Here is a 27,455-nt window from a genome sequence, read left to right as displayed (position 1 = left end):
AAATGCCAGCCCATAAAATACAGGATAAGATGAGAATTATTGTTTTCAAGAGGGTTGGAAAGAAAGGGGACTTTGGTTATTACTATGTTTAGGACTGCCTGAGGAAGCAGAGCAGAGGCAATCATAGAGTCATAGTGTTTAGGTTTTGAAGGATCTTAAAGGCCACTTAATCCAACCATCCCTTTCCTACTTCCTTCTTCCTGAAAACATCCATCCCATATGATTCATCCAGTCCCTGACAAAATGCCTCTAGTGATGGCAGATCACTATTCCTTCCTTCCTTCCTTCCTTCTTCCCTCCCTCCTTTCCTTCCTTTTTACCTTTCTTTTGGCAGATCACTATATCTGTTTTGGGATAGATTTAACTGTTCCTTTTATGTTGAGACAATGCCTGTCTGCTTGAGTTTCTACTTTTTGGTTCTGGTTCTGTCTTTGAAAGCTTACAAGTTTTTTCCCTCTTTAATCAGATGTCCTCAAAATGTCTTCACATCATCGAAAGCATGGCTTCTCTGGCCTTGGAATCTTTAGAGCCTTTAGTCTCTCTCCACAGCAGAAGAATAAGAAGAGAGCAGTGGAGATAAAAAAGAATCAGGACCTGGGTTAGGGGTTAGTAGTAGATAGATCAGGAGCATATGTGTTACATAGAAAGATCAGGATGTGACATCAAGAATTCAAAGCCAATAAACAAGAGATAATCTCAAGTAGAACATCATAACTAAAATCATCCATCCATCCTGCATATATTGAACATCTCTGAAGAGACTGAGATATAAGGCATTACAGGAGAAAAAGAGAAGAACAAGATTAGGTTCTTGACCTTGAGGAGCTTATATTCTAGAACAACTGAAGTCAGCTGAAGTTAATAAAGAGAACAAAACCAATCAACCAACCAACCAACTAACCAACCAACCAAACAACCAAACTTAGGGAAGAACTCATGAGATTAGAATGGGGTGCTCAGGAAGAACTAGGTATCATTTCCACATCGAAACTCAGCTAGTCTAGTTCAGGAAGGAGCTGCAAAGAAAACCCTTGACAAAAATTTGAGTGGAGAAGGTGATGCTAAAGGAAGCCGTAGAGAAGCAGCTGAGGAACTTTCTTATTAATGGTTTCCCTAGGGAAGATATGCATGAAGAATTGGTCATGACTAAAAGGTGGCACCTGCAGTTAACAGTGCTCAGTGACGCTTGACTCAGCAGTCTTTTCCTGCAGGAAATATGGGACAGTGCCCACGATACCCTATCTCCTTCAGGAAATGTGGGAGAGTGCCCATGGTACCCATGGTAGGGCAGCAGTGACCTTGGAACTAGAACATCTGGAGCCTCATCTCTGGAGCCTTTGCCATTTATTAGCTATGTGACCTTAGGGAAGTCATTTCATATCTCTAAGTCTCAAATTACTTAACTATTAGATAACATTAAATCTACTCATCTCCTAGGGTTTTGTGATCATCATGTGATATGTATGTAATGGTGTCTGATACAGAGCCTGATTCTTACTAGGTATTCAATAATTTTCTGTCTTTTTAAAAGAAGGGACAGGGATAGAAAAAGAAATACATTTATAGAGTCAATTTTCTCTTTCTGATCATGTGCCTGGGCATCCGCTCTGGGTAGGTTAACAATTAGGAGCAGGGTCTTCCATCTAGGGAAGACACTAGACCAGAATTCCCTCAAATGTGAGTAGCTTTCAAAGTCAAAATTTGTTTTTTTATCCACACCATCCTATTTCTAATATTACCAACTCCCAGTTAAGTAGCTAAGCAGGGATGACAATGTAGGAGATTCCTGTTAAAAGCATACACAAGGTGGAAAATAGGGCCACGCATGCCCCTTTCCAAGATGGATGGATATGAGTGAGTTACCCCTTTATAACCCTTTATCCCTTTCTAGGAAACCCACATTTTTACCTACCTTACTGCCAGGTTTGGGACCCCTCTTCTTTGGGAATTTCAAAGGTTCAGCTGACTTGGATGGGGTAGAGATGGGGTGGGGAATTAGGGGCTTGGGTGTCCGGCCCCGCTTCTTTCCTGGTTTACGCCCCCTCTGCCCTGGTTGATGGTCCAAGACAGTTTTGGTGCTGCTGTGGATGCTGGGCTTCTCAGTGTTCACATCAGATGCAGGATAGGGATTCTTTGGAATCACAACTGCAAGAAAAAGACTCATTCTATCACCCCCTCCTCCCACCTGCATTCCCATCCCAGAGGGGAAAAAAAAGGACTTGCTACTTCTGCTTGGGTAGTTTTATCCCAAGAAGCTGGTTTCCTGGCATCTGACCTAAATGTTAGAAAATCTCAGAGGAGAACTGAATTTAGATTGGTTAGAATTGGAAGTTTTAATTATTTCTGGCAGATGCAGAGAAAATATTAAATTTTTCTCCCCAAGGCATCTAGTTAAAGCATATAAACAGAATCATAGGCTCAGAGATGGAATGACTTTAGAAGCCTACAATCCCTTCCTGCTAAGAATGAAGATCCAAGGCTCAGCAGAGGAAATGATGCCTTCCCCGGGTTACACAGTAAACTGGGATAAGGACCTATGTTTTGAAACTGGGCCCTGACAACCAAGTTAGGCATTTTCTACACCAATCTACTTAAAGCTTTAGTGCGATTATTGCAATGAGGAGTAGGGAAACACATGGAAATACATACATCTGACAGCATCTCTCCTTACTTTAAAAATCTCTGCTCCATATTACCTTTAATGTAAAGTCCAAATTCTTTATCCTGATATCCAAGGACTTTTGTGACTTTATCCCTGCCTTGTTCTCCAGTTATGTCTGATGTCATTTCCTGACACACATCCCCGCTACGTTCTAGCCCACTTGTTTTCTGAACACCAATTCATTCATGTATGTTGAGTTCCGTATTCTTCCTAGTCAAGTAAACATCAATACTCAGATTCCAATACTCAGCTCCAGGGCCACCTCCTTATTGAGGCCTTGTCTGACCATTCCCCAACTAAGTTAGTACCACTCCACCCCCAAAGCATTCTGGAGACATCTATGTTAGGGTACTTTCAATTTTACTCCAACCATTCACCTTCTCCTTAAATTGAGAATGCTTCAAGGTAAGCACATCTAATTCATTCCACAAATAGTTACTGAGCACTTACTAGAGGTTAACAAAACAATTTCCACTTTCATGGAGCTTACCTCCTAGTTGGGGAGACAGAAAACAGACAAATAAATATACAGTATAATGCCAGGGAAGTGCTATGATGGAAACTAAAGAAGGGTAAGGAGAGAGAGGGGTGAGGAAAGTTCTCTTTGAGGAGGTGACATTTACACAGAGCTCCCAAATGAAATAAAGGCAAAGCCTTATGAAAATCCGAGAAAAGCGCCTCCCAAATAGAGGGTACATAACAAGCACAAAGATTCTGAGATGGGAACGTGTCAGGGTGTTTGAGAAATGGTAAGGAGGTCAGTATAGCTAGAATTGAGTGAGCAAAGAGGAGTGGCAGGGGATCAGGTTAGAAAGGGAGTAGAAATAAGATTGTGTAGGACTTTGCAGATGGTGAAAATGAATCTGAACTTATTCTAAGCATGAAGAGAAGCTGCGTGAGTAGAACTAGGGAGACTAGTTCATAAACTAATCACAGTGGGCAGGGAGAGGGTAATGTTGTTAATGTGTCTACGTAGGATGTAATAGATTATGGCAATGTGGTGTTGCTGATGCAACAATTAGGAAAAGTCAGATACATTCTTTGAAGAGACACTGCAGTGTTGTAGAAATCACAAGGGCTAGATGAACTAGAATTCCAGACATGAGTGGGGAGGGCTTCTGAGGTAGTTGACACTGTTTTCTTTCCTGAGGACATTTGCCAATTTGGGGCATGAGCTGAGGATCAGGTGTGGCCCATGCAGAGGACCTCTACTGGAAGAAAGAGAAATCCAATAGGCTGCTGTGACAGATTGGAACTTGAGTTCCATGCATGTGGCCAATTTTCCCCATGGGACATTTGCTGAGTTCTGAGCCTGCACACTGGACATGTGAAGCTAGGCTGAGAGCTTCTACAAGGAAGAATGAAATCTCCTATAATCTTGTGGCTTTAGCGGATAAATAAGGTCCCACTAGAAGGAGGAGGTCTACCTCAAACACACATCTCCTCTTCAAGATAAATGCCATATTTTGAAATTGTAAGGAGTGGGAGGTTAAAGAACTAAAACCCTAACCTCTAAAGGTAGGACAGTCTCTTGCAATTTTTCGGAGCTGAGAAGATAGAGAGACCTATTAGGTTCTCAATCAAGAGCCCAGGAGGGGGGCGCCTGGGTGGCTCAGATGGTTAAGCATCTGCCTTCGGCTCAGGTCATGATCCCGGGGTCCTGGGATCGAGTTCCGCATTGGGCTCCCTGCTCCGCGGGAGGCCTGCTTCTCCCTCTGCCTCTCTCTGTCTCTCTCTCTCTGTCTCTCATGAATAAATAAATAAAATCTTAAAAAAAAAAAAAAAAAAGAGCCCAGGAGGGCCCATATCTAAGAAATAGGAATAAACTACAGGTATAATCCAGACCTGGACTAGCTCAATCCATGATTAGATTGAGAGGATCAGGCCCTTATCCGATTAGCGTAACAGAGGAAAGGAAGAATTCTTTCTAATGGAAGATACTAGCTGGAGCCTCAACAGTTCTTTTATATAAAATATCTAGTATATCACAAAAAATATGAGATGTAAAAAGAGGCAGAAAAAAGTGACTGGTAATCAAGAGAAAATACAGACAACAGAAGGAGATTCATATATGATCCAGATAATGGAACAGAGACTTTATAATAATCATAATTAATATGTTAAAGAAAGTAGAGAAAAAGATAAACAAAATGTAAGAGAAGATAACACCCACAGAAAACTGGAATCTATATAAAAAATTAAATGAACATCCTGGAATTAAAAATGTAACATGAGAAATTAAGAACTCTTTGGATGGATTTAAGGGAAGACAAGATCCGGCAGAAGAAAGGATTAATGAACTTGAAGAAAAATCAATAGAAAACATCCAAAGTGAAGCAAAAATATGGGGAAAAAAACAGATTAGAGCATTAGAGACATGTGGGCATGGTCAATGGATCCAAAATATGAGTAACTATAATCCCAGGGGAAGAAGACAGAGAGAATTAGGCAAACATAGTATTTAGAAACTAATGAAAGAATAGCTCAGCAATCTACAAGCAGTAAAAATCCTCCCTCCAAAAAAGTCCCCCATACTAAACCAAAACACATAACTGTTAAACTGCTGAAAATAAAAGATAAAATATAAATGAAATGAAAAACAGATAAATTTTTAAGAGGAGTCAGAAAAGAAACATTACTCTTATAGGAGCATCAATAAGACTGATGGCCGATGTTTTAACAGAAACTGTAGAAGTTGGAAGCAGCAGAATGATATATTTAAAGGGCTAAGATATACCAACTGCCAACCCAGAGTTCTATACCCAGTGAAAATATCCTTCAAAAATCAAGGTGAAATAGTATTTTCAGACAAATCAAAGCTGAGAGAATTTGTCACCAGCAGACCTAAACTACAGGAAATAAAAAGGAAGTTCTTTAGGCTGAAGGAAAGTAATCCCAGATAGAAAGATGGAACTGTAGGAAGAAATGAAGAGCATAAGAAAGGGCAAATATGTTCTTGATACAAAAGAATTTAGAATAAGAACTATTTAGAACAAAAACTTATAAAATGGTTTGTAGAGTTCATAATGTATGTATTAGTAAATTATATGAAAGCAACAGCACAACGGATGGAAGAAGGGGATAAATGGAATCAAACTTTGTTAAGAATTTTGCATTATTTGGGGAGTGGTTACAAAGCACTTACTTAAAGGATACTTTGATAAGTCCAGCATACGTATTTGCACAGGATAACCAATTAAAGAATTATATAAGAATGTATCACTAAAAGCTAAGGAGAGAGTAATGGAGTAATAAAATATACCTGATTAATCCAAAAGGCAAGAAAGGAAGAATAAAGAAATGAGGAAGAACGCAAAGAGAAAACAAAAAGCAAAATGCAAAATGGTAAACCTAAATCCAAATTAATAATATTAAATACAAGTGGATTAAGTAAAACAATTAATAGGAAAAAATTAACATACTGCACCAACCCCCCCCCCCCCAGGTCTCAATTATATCTGTTTATAGGAGGGTCTTGAAATATAAGGACACTTGAAATATGACACAGATAAAAAGATAAAAACAAACAGATGGAAAAACATATACCCTGTAAACATTAACCAAAATAAAGCTCATGTGGCTATATTAATATCAGACAAGTCAATCTTTAAGGCAAGAAGTATGACTAGACTAAAAAGGAATATTTCATCAAGATTAAATAGTCAGTTAAATTTATATATATCTAATAACACAAAACATGTAAAGTAAAAGTTTAGAGAACAAAAAGGACAAACAGACGAATCCAAATTATGAGTTGGAGATTTTAACATCTCTCTCAGGAACTGATAGGTTAAGAAGTTGCAAAAAATCAGGAAGGGTAGGAAAGATTTGAATAACTCAATTAACTGACTAATAACATAAATAACCAATTAACCAACCAACTTAACTGACATCTATAGGACACTACACCCAATATGTATAGAATGCATTTTCTTTTCAAATGCTTATGCAATATGCTGGGTGAAAAAGCAATTTTGAATAAAGTTCAAAGAACTGAAATCATACAGAACATTTTTTCTAACCACAGTGGAATTAATTAATTAATTCATTCATTCATTCTCAGCCACAGTCTTCAACAACATTTATTTTTAGAAAACACTGTTGCCTTGGTGTTTTAGGAAAACTTTTATAAACCACTCTATATCAATAAATTCTAATGCAGCAGGAAGATAAACAGGTTACTGTGTTCAGCTCCACTATCAGTAACACAGAAATATTTATAGCTCTAAAAACAAAGACCTGCAGGCAGGAACTTAAGAATTTGCAGATTCTTTTGTGCCAGCTGATTCAATTTATACATTTGCAATCATTTGCTTATTCTAATCACTGCTTAATAGCTTTATGTTAATATAGTTAAGCATAAACTATGTGTCTGTCTTATAAGAGAAATGCAAAGTGTCAAAAGGAAGAATCTTAATATTATTTTGCTTTGATATCTTGAGCCTTTTCCTTTTTTTAATTTTAATTTTTTATTTGAGTATAGATGGAACACAGTGTTACACTGGTTTCAGATTTACAACACAGTGATTCAACATCTCTATATGTTATGCTATACTCCCAAAAAGTGCAGTTAACATCTGTCACCATACAACACGATTATAGTATCATTGACTATATTGCCTATGCAGTAGCTTTTATTCTCATGACTTATTCATTCCATAACTGGAAGCCTGCATCTCCCACTCCCATTTACCCAACCACAGTGGAATTTAAATAGGAATCAGTACAGAAAATTAATTAGAAAAACCACAAATTCTAAGAAATTAAGTAACATACACTTGTAAATAACTCAAATACCAGAGAAATAAAAATAGAAATAAGAAAATTCTTGGAACTTAAAATTCATGAAAATATGACAGATCCAAATATGTGAGGTTTAGTTAAAGCAGTGCTCAGAGGAAAATGTATAGCTTTAAATGTTTGTATTAGAAGAGGAGAAAGGTTAAATATCAATGATCTAAGCTTCTATTTCAAAAAGCTAGGAAAAGAGCAAACTAAATTCAAAAAAAGTAGAAGTAAGGAAATTATAGAGATGAGTGGATAAGCCAATGGAAAAAAGAAAGCGGATATACTACAGAGAAAATCAAGTCAAAGATTGGTTCTCTGAAGAGATAACCCTTTAACAAGCCTGATTAAGAAATATAAAAAGAAAAGACAAATATCAAGAACGGAAGAGTGGATTTCATTATAGATAATTCAGGCATTAAAAAGATAATAACAGGACATCATATATAACTTTATGCAACTACATTTGAAAATTTAGATGGAATGGGCAACTTCCTTGAAAAAATGGCTTATTAAAATGGACAGAAGACCAAACAGAATATGAAGAGCTGTATACATAATAAAGAAACTGCAACTGCAATGAAAAACTCTTCTGCAAAGAAAATTCCAGGCCCAGATGCCTTCATGGGTGAATTCTAGCAAACATTTAAAGAAGAAATAAAAATAATAATAGATTGTACAAAACCCGTTCAGATAAATGGAAGAGGGAACACTCCCCAACTCATTTTATGAGGCCAACATAATCCTTATGCCAAAACACGACAAAGATATTACAAGAAAGCAGAACTATAGACTAATATCCCTCATGAGCATAGATGCACAATCCTTAACAAAATATCAGCAAACCGAATCTGGCAATATTATATAAAAAGGATAACATATCATGACTTAGTGGAATCTATCCCAGAAATACAAGGATTGTTTAACAATAGAAAAAAAATCAGCTGAACTTACCACATAAACAAAATAAAGAAGAAAACCCATATATCGTCTCAATAGATGCAGAAAAAAAAGCATTTGACAAGCTTTAATACTCATTCATCATAAAAAATATCAGCACATTTGGAATTTCCTTATAGAAAAGATCATTTATAAAAAAATCAATAGAGGCCAGCATACTTAATGGTGAAATATTAAACACTTTCTTACTGAATTATGGAACAAAATAAAAATATTCACCATCACCACTTCTATTCAACATTGTATTGAAGGCCAATGTAACAAGGAAAGAAAAAGAAAGAAAAGCTATAAATACAGGTTGTAAAAAAGGAGCATTATTTGCATATGACATGATTTTTTACATAAACTGTAATCCCTCCCATCTACGAAATCTATTAAAATAAAAAAATGAATTTGGGAAGCTCACTAGATGTAATTCAATATACAAAAATTTATTCTATTTCTCTATATAACAACCATTAGAAAATGAAATTTAAAAACCCCAAATCTAATATTCAGTGAAAGACATGCAATACATCCACACTAAAAACTAAGACATTCTAAGAGAAATTAAAGAAGATCTATATACCACATGGCCATGAAGAGATATATCGCATTCATGGATCAGAAGACTCAAGTTGTACTCTCAATTCTCATCAAACTGACTTAAAGAGTCAATGCAATTCCAATCAAAATCCCAGCAGTTTTTCTTTAATGTGCATGTGTCCAAATTGACAAGTTAATTCTAAATTTTATTAGGAAATGCAAAGGATCTAGAATAGCCAAGTCGTTCTTGATAAATAACAGCAAAGCTGGAGGGAGTATTTACATCATTAGGTATCAAGACTCATTATAAAGTTAGAGTACTTAAGACATGTGATATTGGTGTTAAGGATAGTCAAATGGATCAAGGGAGTAAAACAGAGCCCAGAGATAGACCTACATATACACAGTCATCTTATTTATAATAAAGGTGTCCCTGTAATTCTGTGGTGGTGGTGGAGGAGGGGAACACTTCTTTAATAAAATTGTGGTGAGTCAAACTGATGGGAATGTAAATCACTTTGAAAAACCACTTAGTTTTATACTCTCACCCAGCAATTCCACACCTTGGCATATACCCAAGAGGAATGAAGGGCATGACCACCAAAAGACATGTACTAGAATGTTCACAGCAGCATTTTCAGAAGACTCCCTGGGAGGCATTTGCAAGCATTATCTAAAAGTCTGAAGATGTACATTCTCTATGATTCAGCAATTCCAACCTTAGGTATAAACTCCAGAGAAATTCTTGAACATGTACGCTTCAGATACATGTAAATGTATGCTTATAGCAGTGTTATTTGTAGTAACTGAAAACCTGAAATGATCCAATGTTCATTATTAGTAAAATGCACTTAAAAAACATAGTGTTCAAAGTATGGTCTGGGAACTTCTTTGGGACCTTGAAATCCTTTTGGGGGTCTGTAAGATGAAAATTATTTTCATGATACTGAAACATTATCTCCCCTTTTCACTCTCATTCTCTCACAGTGGAGTTTTCCAGAGGCTATATATGTGATATCATCATTCTGATAGCTAATGGAATGTGTACTTGTATATTCTTGTGTTTTAAAAAATTCTAAGTTTTAATTTCTAATACAGTGATGATATGGATAACCCCCATAAATAAAAGCTCTTTGTCTTTAAGGATACCAAAGTTTCCTGATACCGAAGGGTTTGACAACCACTGACCTATAATTATAATCACTTCCTTACCCTTCTTTTCCCAACACGCTTGCCTAGAAAAAAACCTAGTCTAATTCTCTACCTATTCCACACCCAAACCTGAGTAACTGAACATGCCAAATACTTAAACTGATTACTCTAAACCCTAAGATTGCCCCCTGTATCTCTAGTAAGACCAGGAATCTGAGCTGGGCAGGGAGGTAAGGGATATACTTTGGAGTTCCTGCCATCACATGACAAGGTGCCAAGTTCTTAGCAGGGACCCAGCATGTGTTTGTAGAATAAAAAAAGAAAACAGATGTAAGAGATGAACTGAACAGGTCTTTACATGGCCTTCTAACAGTCAGAAAATAGTTTTTCCTCCTCCTTCTCTTTTCCCTTAACGCTAGACATAAATGTCTATGTTGCCAACTTATGGTCAAATTAACATAAGAATTGCCCCTTCCTGGGCTACTGAAGGAAGAGAGATTGCCCTCTCTGGCCTGAAAGAACTGGGCAGAAGAAACTAACCATTTACATTTAATAGTTCAGAAAAATCAGAGCATGCAGGTCATATGTGAGAAGCTAGCACTGAGATTAAGCTTCATACTAATTTAAAAGCTTCTTAATAATGGATTTCTTAAGCTATCCTGAGGGATTCCAGGATTTGGAAGTTCTTCCCACCAGGAAGCTCTATTCTGCCACATTCTAACTTAATTATCCTAGTTGGGGGGAAAAAATTGGAGTGATGTCAGGGGACTGGGGATCTAATTCTAGTTCTGTCCCTTATGGTGTGACCTTGAGTTTGTCATTTAAATATAATCTCTTATTTTTCCAAATGTAAATAATTAATTTAATGACTGTCCTACTTCAGAGAGAAATGAAGTATCAGAATATTCCCCAACACATTTTGACGCTAAGTTTGACAGAATTACACTCTTAATCAACAATACTTTGCCAAATTCTTGCACATTCATGTGGCCTCCATAACAATCCTGTGAAGGCGACATATCATCCTCCTTTGACAAATAAGGAAAACAGGCCTCAGAGAAGTGAAGGTGGCAGAGCCAGGCAAGATTCTAGTCTTCGTTGTCTTCAGGGCACACATTCTGTCATGTAGCCTAGGAGGAAGGCAGCAATCTCTCTTCCTTCAGTAGCCCAGGAAGGGGCAATTCTTATGTTAATTTGACCACATCAGTTGAAAATTCAGTAAATGCTAAGTATCAAGGTTTGCCAGTTATCTAAGGTGAAAACCCAACATGACTGTTGTCCTAGAAAAGCACAATGTTGAGAAGGTAATTGTGTAATCTTTACACAATTAATCACAATTCAGTGGGTGTGGACTGGGGTAGGGAAGGTATAAGACGAACCTGGAACATACTGGTCAGAAAGTAATGGGGATGCTCAAAGGGTGCTGGGGACATGTCAAGAGGACACAGGAGCCAACTTCAAGGGGCTTCCACTGGCCAAATCTGGGACAGTTTGAGCATCAAAACAAATAATAAGAAATTATTATTGAATCAAAAAAGTGTGGGACCCTACTGATGTAACTAATGCATAAATAAAAAAACATAGAGAAGGGAAAGCTGTTGCTTATAGTAGAACCCCAACTAATAAATGTGGAAGAAGTGAGGGAACTAGAAAGAAGCCATTTGGGTAACAACTGATTCAGGTGAGACTCATCAATAGATGCTAAAACTACTGGGTGGAAATTTGGTAAGACACAGGATATTTATAGTCTCAAAATATTTCTCAAGATGATTAATTACAAAAGAACGAAGTGAAGAAACTTGGTAAATACCGCCTGGACCAAGTAATCAAAGTTACTGCAGTAATGGGACAAAGAGATATCATGTGTCTCCAAATGTGAGGCTTTGAGAAGAAAGTCACTTCTAGAACATTCATGTAAAAAATGTATGACCTGAATCCAATCATGAGGTAACATCAGACAAACCCATTTGAGACCCAGTCCATAAGATAACTGAACACATATTTATAAAGAAATATGAAGGTCATGAGAGACAAGGAAGAATGATGGAAAAACTGTTCCAGATAAATGGAGACTAAAAAGACATGACAATTAAGTACAACTCATGAACCTGAATTTTCTTATCCCAAAAGGACATTAATGGGACAAGTGGCAAAATATGAGTAAGGTTTATAGATTAGCTACTGGTATTGTATTGATACTAATTTTCTGGTTTTAACAACATTAGAACATCTACAGATTAGCTCTAAATAATATATCAATATTAATTTTCTGATTTTTAAAAAGATTTTATCTTTAAGTAATCCCTACATCCAATGCAGGGCTGGAACTCACAACCTGGAGATCGAGAGTCCCACGTTCTACCAACTGAGCCAGCCAGGTGCCCCTAATTTTCTGATTTTAATAATAGTACTATGCTTACAGAAGAGCATGCCCGTGTTGGAAAATATACACTAAGGTCTTTAATAGTAAAGGGACATTATGTATACAAGTCATGTGTCAAATGGTTCAGAAAAAAATACGTATTATTTATTGAGAGAGACTACTAATGTAAATGTGATAAATGTTAATATTTAGAGAATTCTTTGTACTCCTGTTGTAATTTTTCTGTAAGGCTGCAATTACGTGAAAATAAAGTTTTAAAAGAGATTCATGAGTGTGGTACTAAAATGTATACATACACAGGGGTTACAAGAACCTGGAGGAAGTCGTGACTAACTCCACAAGGGAAGGGAGAGGGTGCAAGGGAGACAGGCAGGTGAGACTTATCAGGCAAGATTTCAAAGTGACATTTTAACAAATCTTTGAAGAGTGAATAGATCTTGCATTAGGAAAAGGGCAAAGGTGGAGGGTGAGCAAGGGTACTTCAAACAGAGGAGACAGTACATAGAAAGGCACAGAGGTGTAAAAAAGCATGGTTACACGAAGACCCATGGGTAGTTTAGTTCTGTGTGGCTTAAGTCCAGAAGGAGAAACAGATAAGGTTAGAGAGAGATGCTGAAGCCAGCTTGGGAAGAGTCCATATGACATTTAAGGAGCTCTGACATACAAAGACTCTGCCAAAAGATGAAGGGTGGGTCCTATGGCCCTACATATGGAAAAGGTAATGGTGAGGTCCATTGTAAAGGCAAAAGCACATCTAAGGCAGGATAGTAACACATCAAGCTATGTAGAACTGGTCTCCCCTCCTTGATAAACTTCTTCTGATCTGTGCATGTATGTGTGTATCTAATCCTTATTCCCTTGGCCATAATCATGACTAATAATGTTGCTAAAAGGCAGACAAATTGTTAAGACCAAGAATGGAGAAAAGAAGTAGTTTACAAATGGGTGTCCCCTAATGATGGAGTTAAATTTGCTTAAGAGGAACTGGCATTTATTTATTGGACACTTACTATGAAAGGCAGTATGGCAATGCGGACAACCATCATCAGCCATCAAATTTACTAGGGTGCACAGATCTAGTATATACTGGCAGTTAAAACAATGGGCTTTGAAGCCTTGCCTATGAAGTAAATATTATTATTTCTATTTAATGGATGAGGCTATTGAAACTTGAGTAACTTGGCTAAGGCCACGTAAGTAATGAGGCAAGGCTGCAATTCAAATCCAGAATGTCTAATTCTAAAATCCTTGCTCTTTCCATCATACCATACAGCCTTCCATCATACCATTCACTCATTTGTTCATTCATTCATCCAACAAACATTCTGTATTAAGAATAGATTATGTGGTAGGCTCCACAGTATGAACCAGGAGTGTAAGGGCACAAATTAACCTCAGATAGTGGTAAGTGCTATGAAGAAAAAACAGAGCAATGTGACAGAACATGACAGAGAGACAGTCAAGAAAAGCTCTTGAGAAGGTGACATTTGACCTGAGATTGGCACGACAAGAAGGAATCAGGCATGTGAGGATCTAGGGCAGAGTGTTTCAGCAGAGGAGACAGACAGCAGGTGTAAAGGCCCTAAGAAAATAATGAGCTTGACTTGTTTAAGAAACAAAAAGGGCCAGAGAGACTCCGGCAGGGTGAATAGAGGAAATAATGGCACAAGAGGGAGTCAGAAAACAGATGGGGTCAGACCATGCAGGGCCTTTTGGGTCATGGTAAGAACATCTAATTTACTTCTGAGAAAGCTCTCCCTGGATGCTCGGTGGAGAATGGATTATGAAGGCAAATATGGAAGCAGCGAGATCAGTTAGGATGCTGACTGTAGAAGTTCATGTGAGAGGTTAACAGTGGTGGAGATTAATGTGATAGCTGTGAAGGTGCAAAGAAATGGATAAATACAAGACAGGTTTTGTAAGCAGACCTGACAAATAGGACAGGGGGAGGGAAAGAATGATTCAGGATAAATTTTAGGTCTTTGATCTTTTACCAAACAGGGAAGACTAAAGGAGTCAGAGGTTCGGGAGGAGGCAGATTGGGACTTGAGAATCTGTTCTGGCCATATCATGTGCTAAACGACTTAGATAGTAGAGATAACAAGTAGGTAGTCAAATAAATGAGTTTGGAGTTCTACAGAAAGGTCAAGGGTAGAGATAATTTTGGTACTAATTAGCATATAGATAGTATATAAAGACGGGACTGACAAATCACTTGGGAAGAGACAGAATATAGAATATATAGAGTATATAGAATAGTACAGGAGAGGGCCTAGGATTGAGCCCTGGGGCCCTTCACCAACTAGAGACTGAAAAGTAGAAAAGGCCAACCAAAGGAGACCAACAAGGCATAGTGAGTGGGACAGGAATTGAAAATCTAGAGAGTATAACATCCCAGGAGCCTAGAGAAGGTAGTGGTTCAAAAAGGAGGGAGTCTTTTTTAAAATTTTTTGTTTTTTAAAAACATTTTTTGAAGATTTTTTAATTTATTCATTTGACAGAGAGCAAGCACGAGCAAGGGGGAGGGTCAGAGGGAGAGGGAGAAATAGACTCCCCGCTGAGCAGGGAGCCGGACTCGGGGCTCGATCCCAGGACCGTGAGGACATGACCTGAGCCGATGGCAAACGCTTAAACGACAGAGCCAACCAGGTGCCCCCAAGAAGGAGGGAGTGATCAATTGTGCTGGAAGTTACAGAGACACTGTGCAAAATGAGGTCAGAGAAGGCTTTGTCAACATGGAGGTCAATGAGTTCTTGGTAAGAGCAGTTCACTAGAACAGTGGGGACTGAAGAGCAATTGGAAAGGGCTGAGAAGCTAATAGAAGACAGAAATAGAGTGATTATAGATCTGTTTCCTTTTTTTTTAAAGAAGTTTTACTGTGTGTAGTAGGCAGAATGGCCCTCAGATAAGTCCTTACCTTAATTTTGGAACCTGTAAATATGTTACGTGGCAAAAGAAATTGTGTAGGTATAATTAAGGTCGAACTCTTAAAATAGGGAGATTATCATAAATTATTCAAGTGGGCCCAATCTAATCACATGAAGGATTCTTACAAGCTGAGGACATTCTCCAGCTAGAAGCAGGGAGATGAGGCAGAAGGGGGAGATCAGAGTGATTCAAAGTGTGCGAAGGACTCAAACCTCTGTTTTGACTTTGAAGATGAAAGGGGCCACAAGCCAGGGGAATGTAAGAAGCCTCTAGAAGCTAAGATTCTCCCCCCCCCCCCCCCCCCCCCCCGACATCAGCCAGCAAGGAAATGGAGACCCAAGCCTACAAGTGCATGGAATGGATTCCTCTCAATTCAACCAAAATGAGCCTGGAAGCAGATTCTTCCCCAGATACTCCAGATAAGAATTCAGGCTGGCTAACACCTTGACTCTGGCCGTGTGAGACTGGAGCAGAGAACCAATGATCTCACCCAGACTTCTGACCTACAGAACTCTGACATAATACATTTGTGTTGTTTTAAGTCACTAAGTTTGTGGTCATTTGCGACAGCAGCCATAGGAAATTAATACACTGTGAAACTTCAGAGACACAGGGCAGATGCAGTCAAGGGAGGGTTTTGAAAGATGGGGGTCATCAGAACATGTCTGTATGCTGATGAGAATGTTTCAGAAAGGAGGGGTTGGAGGAGGAAACCAGTGAGGTGGGTGAAGGAGAGGCAAGAGAGGATGCAGCAAAGAGAACAAGTGGAGGGTTGGCCTCTGATAGAGGCAGGGGCTCTTCGTCTATTGTAGTAACAAGTAGGCACCATAAACTGTGCCACGGCCTCCCTATGCTGATCTGCACAAGCCTGTCCCTAGGCAGTCAATGGTGATACTGACCCTTCTCTTCCAGTTGTTCTTTTGGCCCCATAAATGTAATTAATTCAGATCCAAAGACCTCTTTGGAACATGGTGTGGGAGTATACCTGACGTTTCTTTGGGGCTTTCTTCATAGTGAATCATTCCCATTTAACCTGGTGGAGGGCTAATGCTTATGCACTCCTAAAGACCTGGATTTAAATCTCAGCTCTACTACATAGTAGGTGTAAGACATTGGGCAAGTCACAAACTCTGGGCATTTTTTTAAAAATTGGGATTATAATATCTACTTCACGACACTGTAAGAATTAGGGATAATGTAAATTACCTTATACAGCACCTATCACAGAGCAGATACTCCTACTCAGCCTGTTCTTTTAAATGTTAGCAATACTCTTCTATGATGCAACAATATTGGCAAACAATAAATTGATTGACAGAGCCTAGTAAGACTGGAATGATTCAAAAGTCAGACTTAGTGAAAAGTTTATGGGTTTTGGAATCAAAATGATCTGGTTTCCACCTTGAGTCTGCCATCTCCAAGTGGTATGATTTTGTACATGTCATTTCTCATTTCTGAGCTTACTATCGCCTTTGTAAAATGGGGATAATCCAACTCACAGCGTTGTCTGAAAATTATACGAGCAGTTGTAGTAAAGTGCCCAAGACATATGAGCTCCACAACCAATGTTTATTTCCTTCAGTTCTCTCAATCCTCAGGGCAACTGAATAAACATATACACATTAATTTTCTCTTGAGGTCCTGGACTTCTGATGAAATCAAGTTAGTGTTTTGTTTTCTGGTTTTTTAAATTGCTAGTACTAGGCATTTCCTCTAGGAGGAGGGAAGAAACGGCAGAAGTAGATAGATAATTCAGGTCTCTTGATTCCTTATCCAATACTCTTTTCCCACTCACACGTATGCATACACAGACACGCGCGCACATTTCTTCTTTGGTATATTGGGTCTAAATCCACTCTACTGCTTATTTTCTTTAACTTCCCAGCTCTGTCTGTTTCTTATCAATCAAACTCTTAACTTCCAAACTTTAATTTGCATGATGGCCTCATTAATCTAATAGTGTTTTGGCTAAATACTACATTAACATAACCTCACATCTTGGAGGAATAGGATGGGAGCTGTTCATTCTCTAATTACTTTCACTATTGTAAGTCTTATCTCTTCAGCTAGCTGTGTAATTTAACCAGAGCATACTTTTTTAGTGCTAGGAGCACCACCACCTATTTCAAATCTGCAATACCAGGACCACTGGACCTATAGCAGAAGAACAATGTCTGGGAAATATCATCTGGACTTCCTCCATGTTTTACATATTCTTTGAAATCTGTCATTAGCCCTTGGATTCTAGGCCTTGCTGAAGCCTGATTCATGCAGCTGGCTTGCTCTCTGACCTACTCTTCAACACAACTTTGGTGACGGCCAAGAGTTCCCAGGGTCTGATTTTGGCCTGTATTTTGTTTTCGGCCGTACCACTCTCTTGTCTATGTTGATATCCCAAAAGGACCCTATGGCCAAAGTTACATGGCATGTATCCTAGCAGCTGGAATTATGCCAAGCACATATTAATAGTTTATTAAAATGTATCAAATTGGTAGTGATGGGGAGTAAGAAAAGGTATATGCATTAAAGTGGAGGTTGCCCAGGCTCTCAGCAATAGGACAATGTGTAAAGTCAGTGTGTGAATCAGCCTAAAACTGGGAAACTAATCACAAACACTTTCCTGAGGAATAAGACACAAGGAATGAAAGCTTATTGCTGTTTCCATGGAAATATGTGATGGCTCTCTTTAGTATTATATAACCAACATATTAAATAAAGCCAAATACATTGGAGAAAAAGATCAAGAAAGCTGGGGTCTTAGGAAAACTATTATGTAAAGCCAGTATTCTGGAAGATCCCAAAACAAAAGATGAAAAGATATCAGGGAAGGAAGGAATAAAATAAATCCCCAGCATTCATGTTCCAATGAACTGTGGGACAGTAAAAAGAACAGTGGCCCAGGACATAGCAAACATAATTCTGTTTCTGAAACTAAAGTGTTCTATCACTTTGGCAAATTTCGCTGTGCTCCATTTTTATGGTCTGCTATTCCTTCAACATGTATCTCTTCGGGATAATGTAAGGGTACTATTCTACATAAGCATAATAAACTTGTCACAATGAGTTATAAATATTTCTATACCCCCGCCAAAATAGTGATTACTTACCGAGGAGAAACTATAGGAAATGCAAGAAGAGACAGAGTAACACTAATAATACAATACTTTAACACACCATTTTCAGAATAAGACCGGTCGAGAGGACAAAACATAAGTAAGGATAAAGAAGATCTAAACAACACAATCATCTGAAACTCTACTAGTCATTTGGAGCATATGTCCATAGCTAAGCTCCTGATTCTCCCCTCTCTTGCCTTCAAACTTGTTCTTCTCAGTCTTTTCCACCTCATTCCATCTTCTCAAATGGTTTAGGCTAAAACCCTTGTAGTCATCCTTGACTCCTCTCTTCTTCTCATATTCCATGTCCCATCAGCAGTAAATTCCATCAGTCATAACTTCAAAATACGTCCAAATTTGGGCCACTGCTCACCACTCCCTCTCCTACTTCCTCGGTCTAAGTCACCATCACCTCTAACCTGGGTTATTGTAATAGCCTCCTAACTGGTCTGTCCCTGCCGCTCTAGTCTAATTTCAAAACAGCTACCAAAGTGAGCCTTTTAAAACATGTCTCAGGTATCAGCATTCCTGTGCTCAAAACTTCCAATAGCTTCCTGTCTTAACCAGAGTTAAAGCCAAGTCCTTATGCAGACCTACTGAACCCAACATGATCTGATTCCTCATTACTACTCTGACCTAATTTCCCACCACCCTCCCTCAATTACTCTCCTCTAAGCTAGGGATTTTCAAACTGTTTGGTCTTGGGACCTCTTTACAATCTTAAAATTTTGGGGGATTGCAAGGAGCTTTTGTTTTTGTGGGTTATATCTATCATATTAGAAATTAAAACTGAGAAATTTTAAACATATTAATTTTAACTTAATAAAACACGTTTACACAATATATTTTTATGAAAATGTGTCTTCCAAAAGAAAAGAATTTAGTGAGAATGGCATTGTTTTACATTTTTGAAAATCTCTTTAATGTCTGACCTAATATAGAAGACAGCTGGATGGGTGCCTTGGTGGCTCAGTGGGTTAAGCGTCTGCCTTTGGCTCAGATTATGATCCCAGGGTCCTGGGATCGAGTCCCACATCGGGCTCCCTGCTTAGCATGGAGCCTGCTTCTCCTTCTGCCTCTGCTGCTACCCCCTGCTTGTTCTCTCTCTCTCGAAAAAAAATTAAATCTAAAAAAAAAAAAAAAAAGACAGCTGGATTCTCTACTTCTGCATTAATTTATTGCTATGTATCCTTTTGGCTGAAATATGTGAAGTATATAAAGAAAATATAGATTCATGGAGATACGTAGTTGGAAAAGGGAGGTGTGTTTAAATATGATTTTCATATAATTGTGGATATTCTCCTTTAATACTATACCAAAACTCAACAAGTGGTAGTTTCTTAAATGTTAGTTAAAACATGGAATTTTTTTTTTAAAGATTTTATTTATTTATTTGACAGAGAGAGACAGTGAGAGAGGGAACACAAGCAGGGGGAGTGGGAGAGGGAGAAGCAGGCTTCCCGCTGAGCAGGGAGGCCGATGCGGGGCTCGATCCCAGGACTCTGGGATCATGACCTGAGCCGAAGGCAGATGCTTAACAACGGAGCCACCCAGGCGCCTGAAACATGGAATTTGAAACCTTACTGATGAACTTTTCATATTCTGTTAATGTTAAAATCCATTGGTCAACCTTATGCTTTGAATGGGTCTTCCATCCAAAGTATGCATGCATGATTTTGTAACATCATGCATTGGTCATTTGGAAAATATTGTTTCACTGAGTTATGCAGATTTCCCAGCGTTGGCACATTTATTATGCAGTATCAAAAATTCACAATACTTGACATCATCATAATTCTATCAGAAAAGTCTGTATTAAGTACTGGAAAGCTGTCAAGATCATGGTGGCGGACACACATTTTCCAAAATTCAAATTTACATTTGAAAGCTTGAGTTTTATCACTGTCAACAAATGCTACTAATCGTTTCCCTTGAAATGGCAGGCTCCCTTAGTTCATTTTTGAGAAAATGTCTGGCCAAATACCGAATCTGAATAACCATAAAAAATAAGTTTGCCTGTTAGTCATTCTTTCAAGGAAAAAAGGTGATCAATAAAAACAGTAAGTAATTCAGCTGACAGCTCAATTATACAAGTGCTTTTTCTACAGGCAACCAAGTACTTTGGTGTGCAACACAGCTGCTTTCTTCATACTTCTCATTTCCCCATACAGAATATTAAAAAGACATGTACTCAAAGATTGGAATTTGGTAAAATTAACAGATTTTACTGCTTCATCGAGAACACGCTTAGTTGAGTCTGGCTTCTCCACCCTGCCCCCATGAGTGGCCATTGCCTTAATTTGTGCCAAGGTGCCAGCAGTTTTACTTTTACTCACCGTTGTGTTTGCATCGTCAACGCAAATATCAACCCAGTGAAAAAGGCAAATAGTGTCAGTATTACTATGAAAATACTTTTGACCTCAGATCCCGTGGAAGCATCTTGGGGATGCTAACGATCCAAGGACCACAGTTTGAGAACTGTGGCACTAAACTCTCTATTGCTTTTGTGCACTTAAATTTGGCCTGGAAAGAATTTCTTTTGCCCAGTTATCCATAAGGCACCTTTCAGTGAGGTTTTGCCTGATCATCCTATATAACATAATACCTCCACTCACCCCCTGCCTCCCCCGCCCCCTGGCACACTCCATTTCCCTCCTTCCCTTTTCTCAATCTTTCTACAGAGAAATTATCACTTGCTATTTATTTTCTGTCTCCCCCCCAGCTAGCACAGAAATTTCTAAGGGCAATGCTGTTATTGCCACCTCCTAGAATCACCCTTTATACTTGGTAGGCGCTCAATAAATCTTAGCTGAGGAATTATAATGTAGCTCATAATCCAGCATTCGATTCTAGGGTTTTGGTTTGCTTAGATTGCTTTTTCAGTGGTTCATATCTTATTTCCCTAGCAGAATACAAACTCCAAGAACAGAGCATTCCATGTAGTCCCCAAAGCTTACGGCACTTGTCTTCGACATACTATGTATATTCTCTTCCCTAGGGAATATTTGTAGTCCCATAGTCAACTCTGGGTATACCCAGTATACACGTGGAATGGCAGAAAATTGGCAAAAATTTTACCTACTTCTTTCTGATTTGCAACAATTTCTATTGTGGAAACACTGTAATTGGTATATAGCAATGATGACCTCAGCTCAGTGGCTCTGTTTCCTACTCCAAAACATGAGGGAAGCAGAAACAAAATTGCCATTAGGATCCTGTTTTCTGGTTGCTGTTAAGCAGAAGGTTCTTGGTTTAACACGCAAAGGTTTATTTTTAAAATGAGCACACTTGACTCTGTGCAGCCAAGAACCTTAAACATATTCTAACTCTTTGATTTAATCTTGCATTTCTGGGAAGCTGACTTAAGGATATGTTCTGTAGCACTGAAAAAAAATGCTTGCATGTTTATCAAAGCATTATTATAAAAGAAAATTTGGACCATCAAACTAGGGGAATAATTAAGTAAACAGCCACATATCCATTCAAATTATGTAATCACTAAAAATGTTGGCTATAAAGATTGTACAATAACACAGAACCAGGCAATGACATGTTAAGTGAAAAACTATAAAATTTAATATTCAATGTGCCTGAACTGTATTTCAAAAAAATTTTTTATAAAGAATAAAAATCAGAATAAAATATATAAGTTGTTAACAACGGCAAAAGAGAGGAGGGAGATGGGAAGCTCAGATGAGCAGACCAGGTCCAATAACAAACACAATTATATGAACAAACAGACACTAATGCCTTATTCCAATTACTAACTGGATGATTTACCCAAAACGGAGTCTTAGAGTATTTAGAGTTGGCAGGGACTTTGCATATCATGTAGTTTAATCTTTTTTTTTTAAAGATTTTATTTATTTATTTGACAGAGAGACACAGTGAGAGAGGGAACACAAGCAGGGGGAGTGGGAGAGGGAGAAGCAGGCTTCCCGCCAAGCAAGGAGCCTGATGCGGGGCTTGATCCCAGGACCCTGGGATCATGACCTGAGCCGAAGGCAGACATTTAACCAACTGAGCCACCAGGCGCCCCTAATCTTCTTTTTAAAAGAAGGAGAAACTAAAGATTATAGAGAAAAAAATACTTGCTTAAAATCTCCCAGGAAGTTAATGGCAACGCTGGAGTGGAACCAGCGACATGTGAGCACGATGTGTGATTTTGAGGAAGTCACTTCTTCACTTCTTTGCACTGTGGTTTCCTCATTTGTAAAATAGATAGTAGTACTCACCTAAGGGGCTACTGTCAAGGTAACATGAAATAACGTAGGATGGGACCACTACAGCGCTGGCTACATGGTATTCAATAAACATTAGCCTCTTTCCCTCCTGATTCTAGTGAACCATTTATTACTATGCTGCTACACAGGGGGTAGAGGGGCAGAGCAGGTTGGGGAGGGCTGAAAAGAGAAAGGAAGAGAGGAAAGCAGCAAAGGGGCACCCATGGCAGAATGGTACTTGTGATCCTGATGGTTCTGGGACCCTGCATCACTGTGATAGCAGAAGATACAGCCAATGGGAGTCCTGTCCTGAGACTGAAGTGGGCCCACTCAAGGCTGAACAGTACGAGACAGGCCAGTGTCCTGTCTCCCTCTCCCCTGCTTTTTTTGTGCTCAATCTCCTCATGCTGATAATTAGTATGAAACCATTCTAATGCTTTCTACTTCACAGAGAGTAATTTGGGCAGTATCTGGGACCAGCTGCTTTAGGGGATGCACACATTAGCAGCAATTTCTAGCCTTTTAACCTAGTTCAAAGAAATGCCATTTCTTCACATGTTAGTTTTTAATCGCTCTGGGAACCTTCAGTTCTGCTCCAAATCTGGCAATGTGCACTATGTTTAAGTATAGGAAAGGGCAAGGATACCTTACCTAAAACAATGGATGTACAGTCATTATTTTAGTGTCTTTGAAATAAAAAGTATGTCTAGAAATCAAGTTAGCCTGTCAGGAACTGGCTCAGAGTGCTGTGCCTTTAAGGTTAGGAGAAACTGTATCTTTCATCACAAATTCATCTGAACAACTGGTCTTCTTGATTTGCAACTGTTGACTGATTTCAGATTTAGTTTTCTAGTTTTTCTATCCGCCTACGCTTAGATCTGGCATATTCTGCTGATAACATGGTCTAACTTAGCATTTATTCTATTTACTTAGTTTGACATCAAGTCCATGATTTCCCCGCATCTTATCTTAGACTGCTTCCAGTTCTAAGATTCTGTAGCACTGAGAGAGTAAAGGAATTTGGCTCAAGAAGAGCATGGCTTTTCCCAGAGAAATTGTCCCCTGAATGTTTCAAATTCATTTCTTTCACTCCAATCCCACCTGCCACTACCTTAAATCAGATTCTCATCATCTCTTGCCTTAATCACTGAAATGGCCAACTCGCTGGTTTCCCTGCTTCTAACTCACTTGCATCCACCATTATCTCTACCCCTTACATGACAGGTCATAGAGAGCCGCCTACAGTACAAATATGATCACGTCACTCCTTTGATTAAAATCCTTCAATGGTCTCTTACTTTCTGGGTCAAGTCCCTTTGAACAGGCCCTGCTTATTATCTTACCTCATCTGATTTTAGTTTTCTGACATATGCCCTTCTTAGCTTGTGCCTTGTACATGTGAGTTCCCCTCAAATGTGCCTCCCAAGCGCTTCTTCAGGTGGCTGTCAATTCTAGGTGTCTTTCAGCAAACGACACAAATCCCAAGAGGTCCTCCCCAACTTCCCTCTTTTCACTGATTCAATCTGAATGATATTATTTTGAACTTCATTTATTTCTGGGTAACTCTTAAATATTTCGTTCTATTTTTGACAACTATTTTACAAGTGCTTATGTAACATGTAACTTACAAGCATTTATGTAAGACATATAAATTGAACATTTTTAATATGACCCATGAAAGACTCACCTTATTTATCATCATAGGGAAAACACATATCATCTAGTAGCTAACCCAAATAAAATCCAATGAAGTGACTTACTCTTACTAGGCCTCAATGTCCTTGTTTATAAAATAACAGCATCAGACTAGAATGACTAATAACTCACATTTTTTGGAGAGCTTAGTACGTGCCAGTCATTGTTCTAATATATGAACTCATCTAACACCTTACAACTCTGTAAGTAGGAACTATTACACCTCCAATTTAGAGATGAGGAAACTCAGTCTAAGAGATGTCAAATAACTTGTTCAAAGTCACACACCAGGGGCGCCTGGGTGGCTCAGCTGGTTAAGCGACTGCCTTCGGCTCAGGTCATGATCCTGGAGTCCCTGGATCGAGTCCCACATCGGGCTCCTTGCTCGGCAGGGAGTCTGCTTCTCCCTCTGACCCTCCCCTCTCTCATGTGCTCTCTCTCATTCTCTCTCTCTCAAATAAATAAATAAAAAAATCTTTAAAAAAAAAAAAAACAAAAAACAAAGTCACACACCAAGTACATCTCTAAAAAGGCCCTTCCATTTTGAAAGTCTGAGGGGATTCTACGGTTCTAAAAAATACTCAAATCTAAACTGAATGCAGGGGCGCCTGGGTGGCTCAGTGGGTTAAGCGTCTGCCTTCAGCTCAGGTCATGATCTCAGGGTCCTGGGATCGAGTCCTGCATAGGGCTCCCTGCTCAGCAGGGAGCCTGCTTCTCCCTCTGCCCCTCCTCCCTGCTTGTGCTCGCTCTCTCTGACAAATAAAATCTTTAAAAAAAAAAGAAAAAGAGAAAAAAGAAACTGAATGCAGAAGATAAGTCAAATCAGCAACAATTGTTTCTACTTCATATTCTATTTATCTATATCTGATCTCCCCTAATGAAATTATATTCCTTGTTATACCTAGCATACTGGCCAAAACACAGTAGGAACTCAAATATTTTTGAATTACTGCATTTTCAATTTTTAGCATCACGTATTACACTAAAAGCCAGGTACAGGTCAACAGGCATTACTGGGAAAGATAAGATAAAGAAAATCCGGGGCACCTGGGTTGCTCAGTTGGTTAAGCGTCTGCCTTTGGCTCAGGTCATGGTCCCGGGGTCCTGGGATCAAGCCCTGCATCGGGCTCCCTGCTTGGCCAGGAGCCTGCTTCTCCCTCTCCCTCTGCCCCACCCCCCCGCTTGTGATCTCTCTCTCTCTCTGTGTCAAATAAATAAATAAAATCTTTAAAAAAAAAAAAAAAAAGAAAGAAAATCCAATTACTCCTCAATGTTAATGTGGAAAATAAAATTAACACTTTTAAAATATTTCGATGGGGCTGGGGGTTAGCGCCTGCTAAGTTAATCGAGAATATTATTTTATTTGAGATATGTTAACATAATTCTGAAAACAAAGACACGCATAAACAAATGAAAGCAAAAAGAAGATAAGTGTGGTGATACACTGTCACTGAAAAGTACAAGTAACTAAACAGGCGTTGTCAGCCCCTATCCAAACAGGCTTCCAGGTGGTATAAAGCAGAAACAGGCTAGTGACAGCTATAGCAAGAGTAGGAAAAAGAAACAGAGAAACTTGCATGTACTCAAAATATCCTTGGGGGATCCTACCCAGTGTCCCTAGATGGCTTTCTCCTTCCTTTTACTTCCATGAACGTTAAATTTCCTCAGAGTATCTCAATTGGCATAGTTGACTGCACAACTATATAATATCTACAGGTGGCTCTACTCAATTATGAATGACTTCCCCTGTGAGAGCTACTATATTTCGTTTTCTATGGCTGAACAGCTGGTCGTGACTGGCCTGGAAAACGGACTTCTCTTATCCAGATGTACAGTAACTAGCTGTTGGTGCTTTGAAGGATCTATCTCCCACTCTTGATCCCTCTCATTCTGTCCCCACACACATTTCAAACTCATCCCCACCCCAGCTGCCAGGGGTGAAAAAGGGCCCTGGAGTTTCTGGTTGATTTCACCATGCATTTCCAAAATCACTGATGGAAACCTCTCACATGAGAATCACACTTCACAATTCTCAAATACTTTAACATTCATTAACTCAATCTTATTCACAATTATCTCAGACTTATTTACCTAATGGGTATCTCTAAACCTTGTTTGAGGCATAGAGAAGTGTGGTACAGTAAACAGAACGTGGATTTTGAAGTTAGAAACCCATGGAGCTAGGTCCAGGTCCTTGCAAATCATGTAACCCCTTTGAGCTATGGGTTATTATGAAGTTTAACTGAGATAAAGCTTGAGGACGTGGATATGATAAGCACTGTGTCTGAGATGACCTAGGGACTTAACAAATTTCACTTCTTATTCCTGCTGGTAAACTTCCTGAGGCTCAGTTTCTTCATATGTAAACAAGGTTAAATAGAGTAGTTCCCCTTTATCCATTTGCTTTAAGAGCCACCCATGCAGTCTGGAAGCAAATGATCCTCCTGATGTACTGTCAGAAAGTCAACTACCTAACGCTACATCACAATGCCCACCTTGTTCCCCTCACTTCATCTCATCATGTAGGCCTTTTATCATCTCACCTCATCACAAGAAGTGTGAGCGCAGAACAATAATATACTTAGAGAGAGGCACCACATCCACAGAGCTTTTATTACAGTATAGTGTTGTAACTGTTCTATTTCATTAGTAGTGACTATTACTTTCTTACTGTGTCTAACTCATAAATTAAACTTTACTACAGATATGTATGTACAGGAAAAAGCATTATATATAGGGTTCAGTATCACCTGAGGTTTCAGGCATCCACTGGGAGTCTTGGAACATATTCTTTGCGGATAAGGAGGGGACTATTTTACTATATAAACCCTGCAAGGGTGGGAGATTTACTGAGATAATGTATCAAAGTGCTGGCTGTATTGGGGACCTTGTATGGGGCATTGTAAAGGTTAATTTCCTTTCTTACTAAAATGGTGCTCAGTAAACATTCTTCCAAACAACATTATAAAAGGTGGTTAGTTTAAGGTAGTATTAAAATAGCAAATACACAAAAAGTTAAGCATTTT

The 27,455-nt window shown here is 38.7% G+C and overlaps 1 protein-coding gene across 12 annotated transcripts in view; it reads right to left on the bottom strand.

Moving 5' to 3' along the window:
* Positions 1-27,455, bottom strand: part of SCMH1 (Scm polycomb group protein homolog 1) — a 178,387-nt gene that overhangs the window by 43,397 nt on the left and 107,535 nt on the right. For 11 of the 12 annotated variants that reach the window (XM_032431609.1, XM_032431592.1, XM_032431631.1 and 8 more), the window contains one exon: positions 1,913-2,145. The exons of the other annotated variant lie outside the window; for it this stretch is intronic. In XM_032431609.1, the coding sequence (XP_032287500.1) occupies positions 1,913-2,145 (233 nt within the window). The remainder of the gene's footprint in view (positions 1-1,912; positions 2,146-27,455) is intronic. 12 annotated transcript variants of the gene reach the window in all.

This window comes from Phoca vitulina, unplaced genomic scaffold (genome assembly GCF_004348235.1).
Source record: "Phoca vitulina isolate PV1807 unplaced genomic scaffold, GSC_HSeal_1.0 scaffold2, whole genome shotgun sequence".
NCBI lineage: Eukaryota > Metazoa > Chordata > Mammalia > Carnivora > Phocidae > Phoca > Phoca vitulina.
The sequence above is the reverse complement of the archived record's forward strand: the minus strand, read 5'-3'. Positions and strand labels throughout refer to the sequence as shown.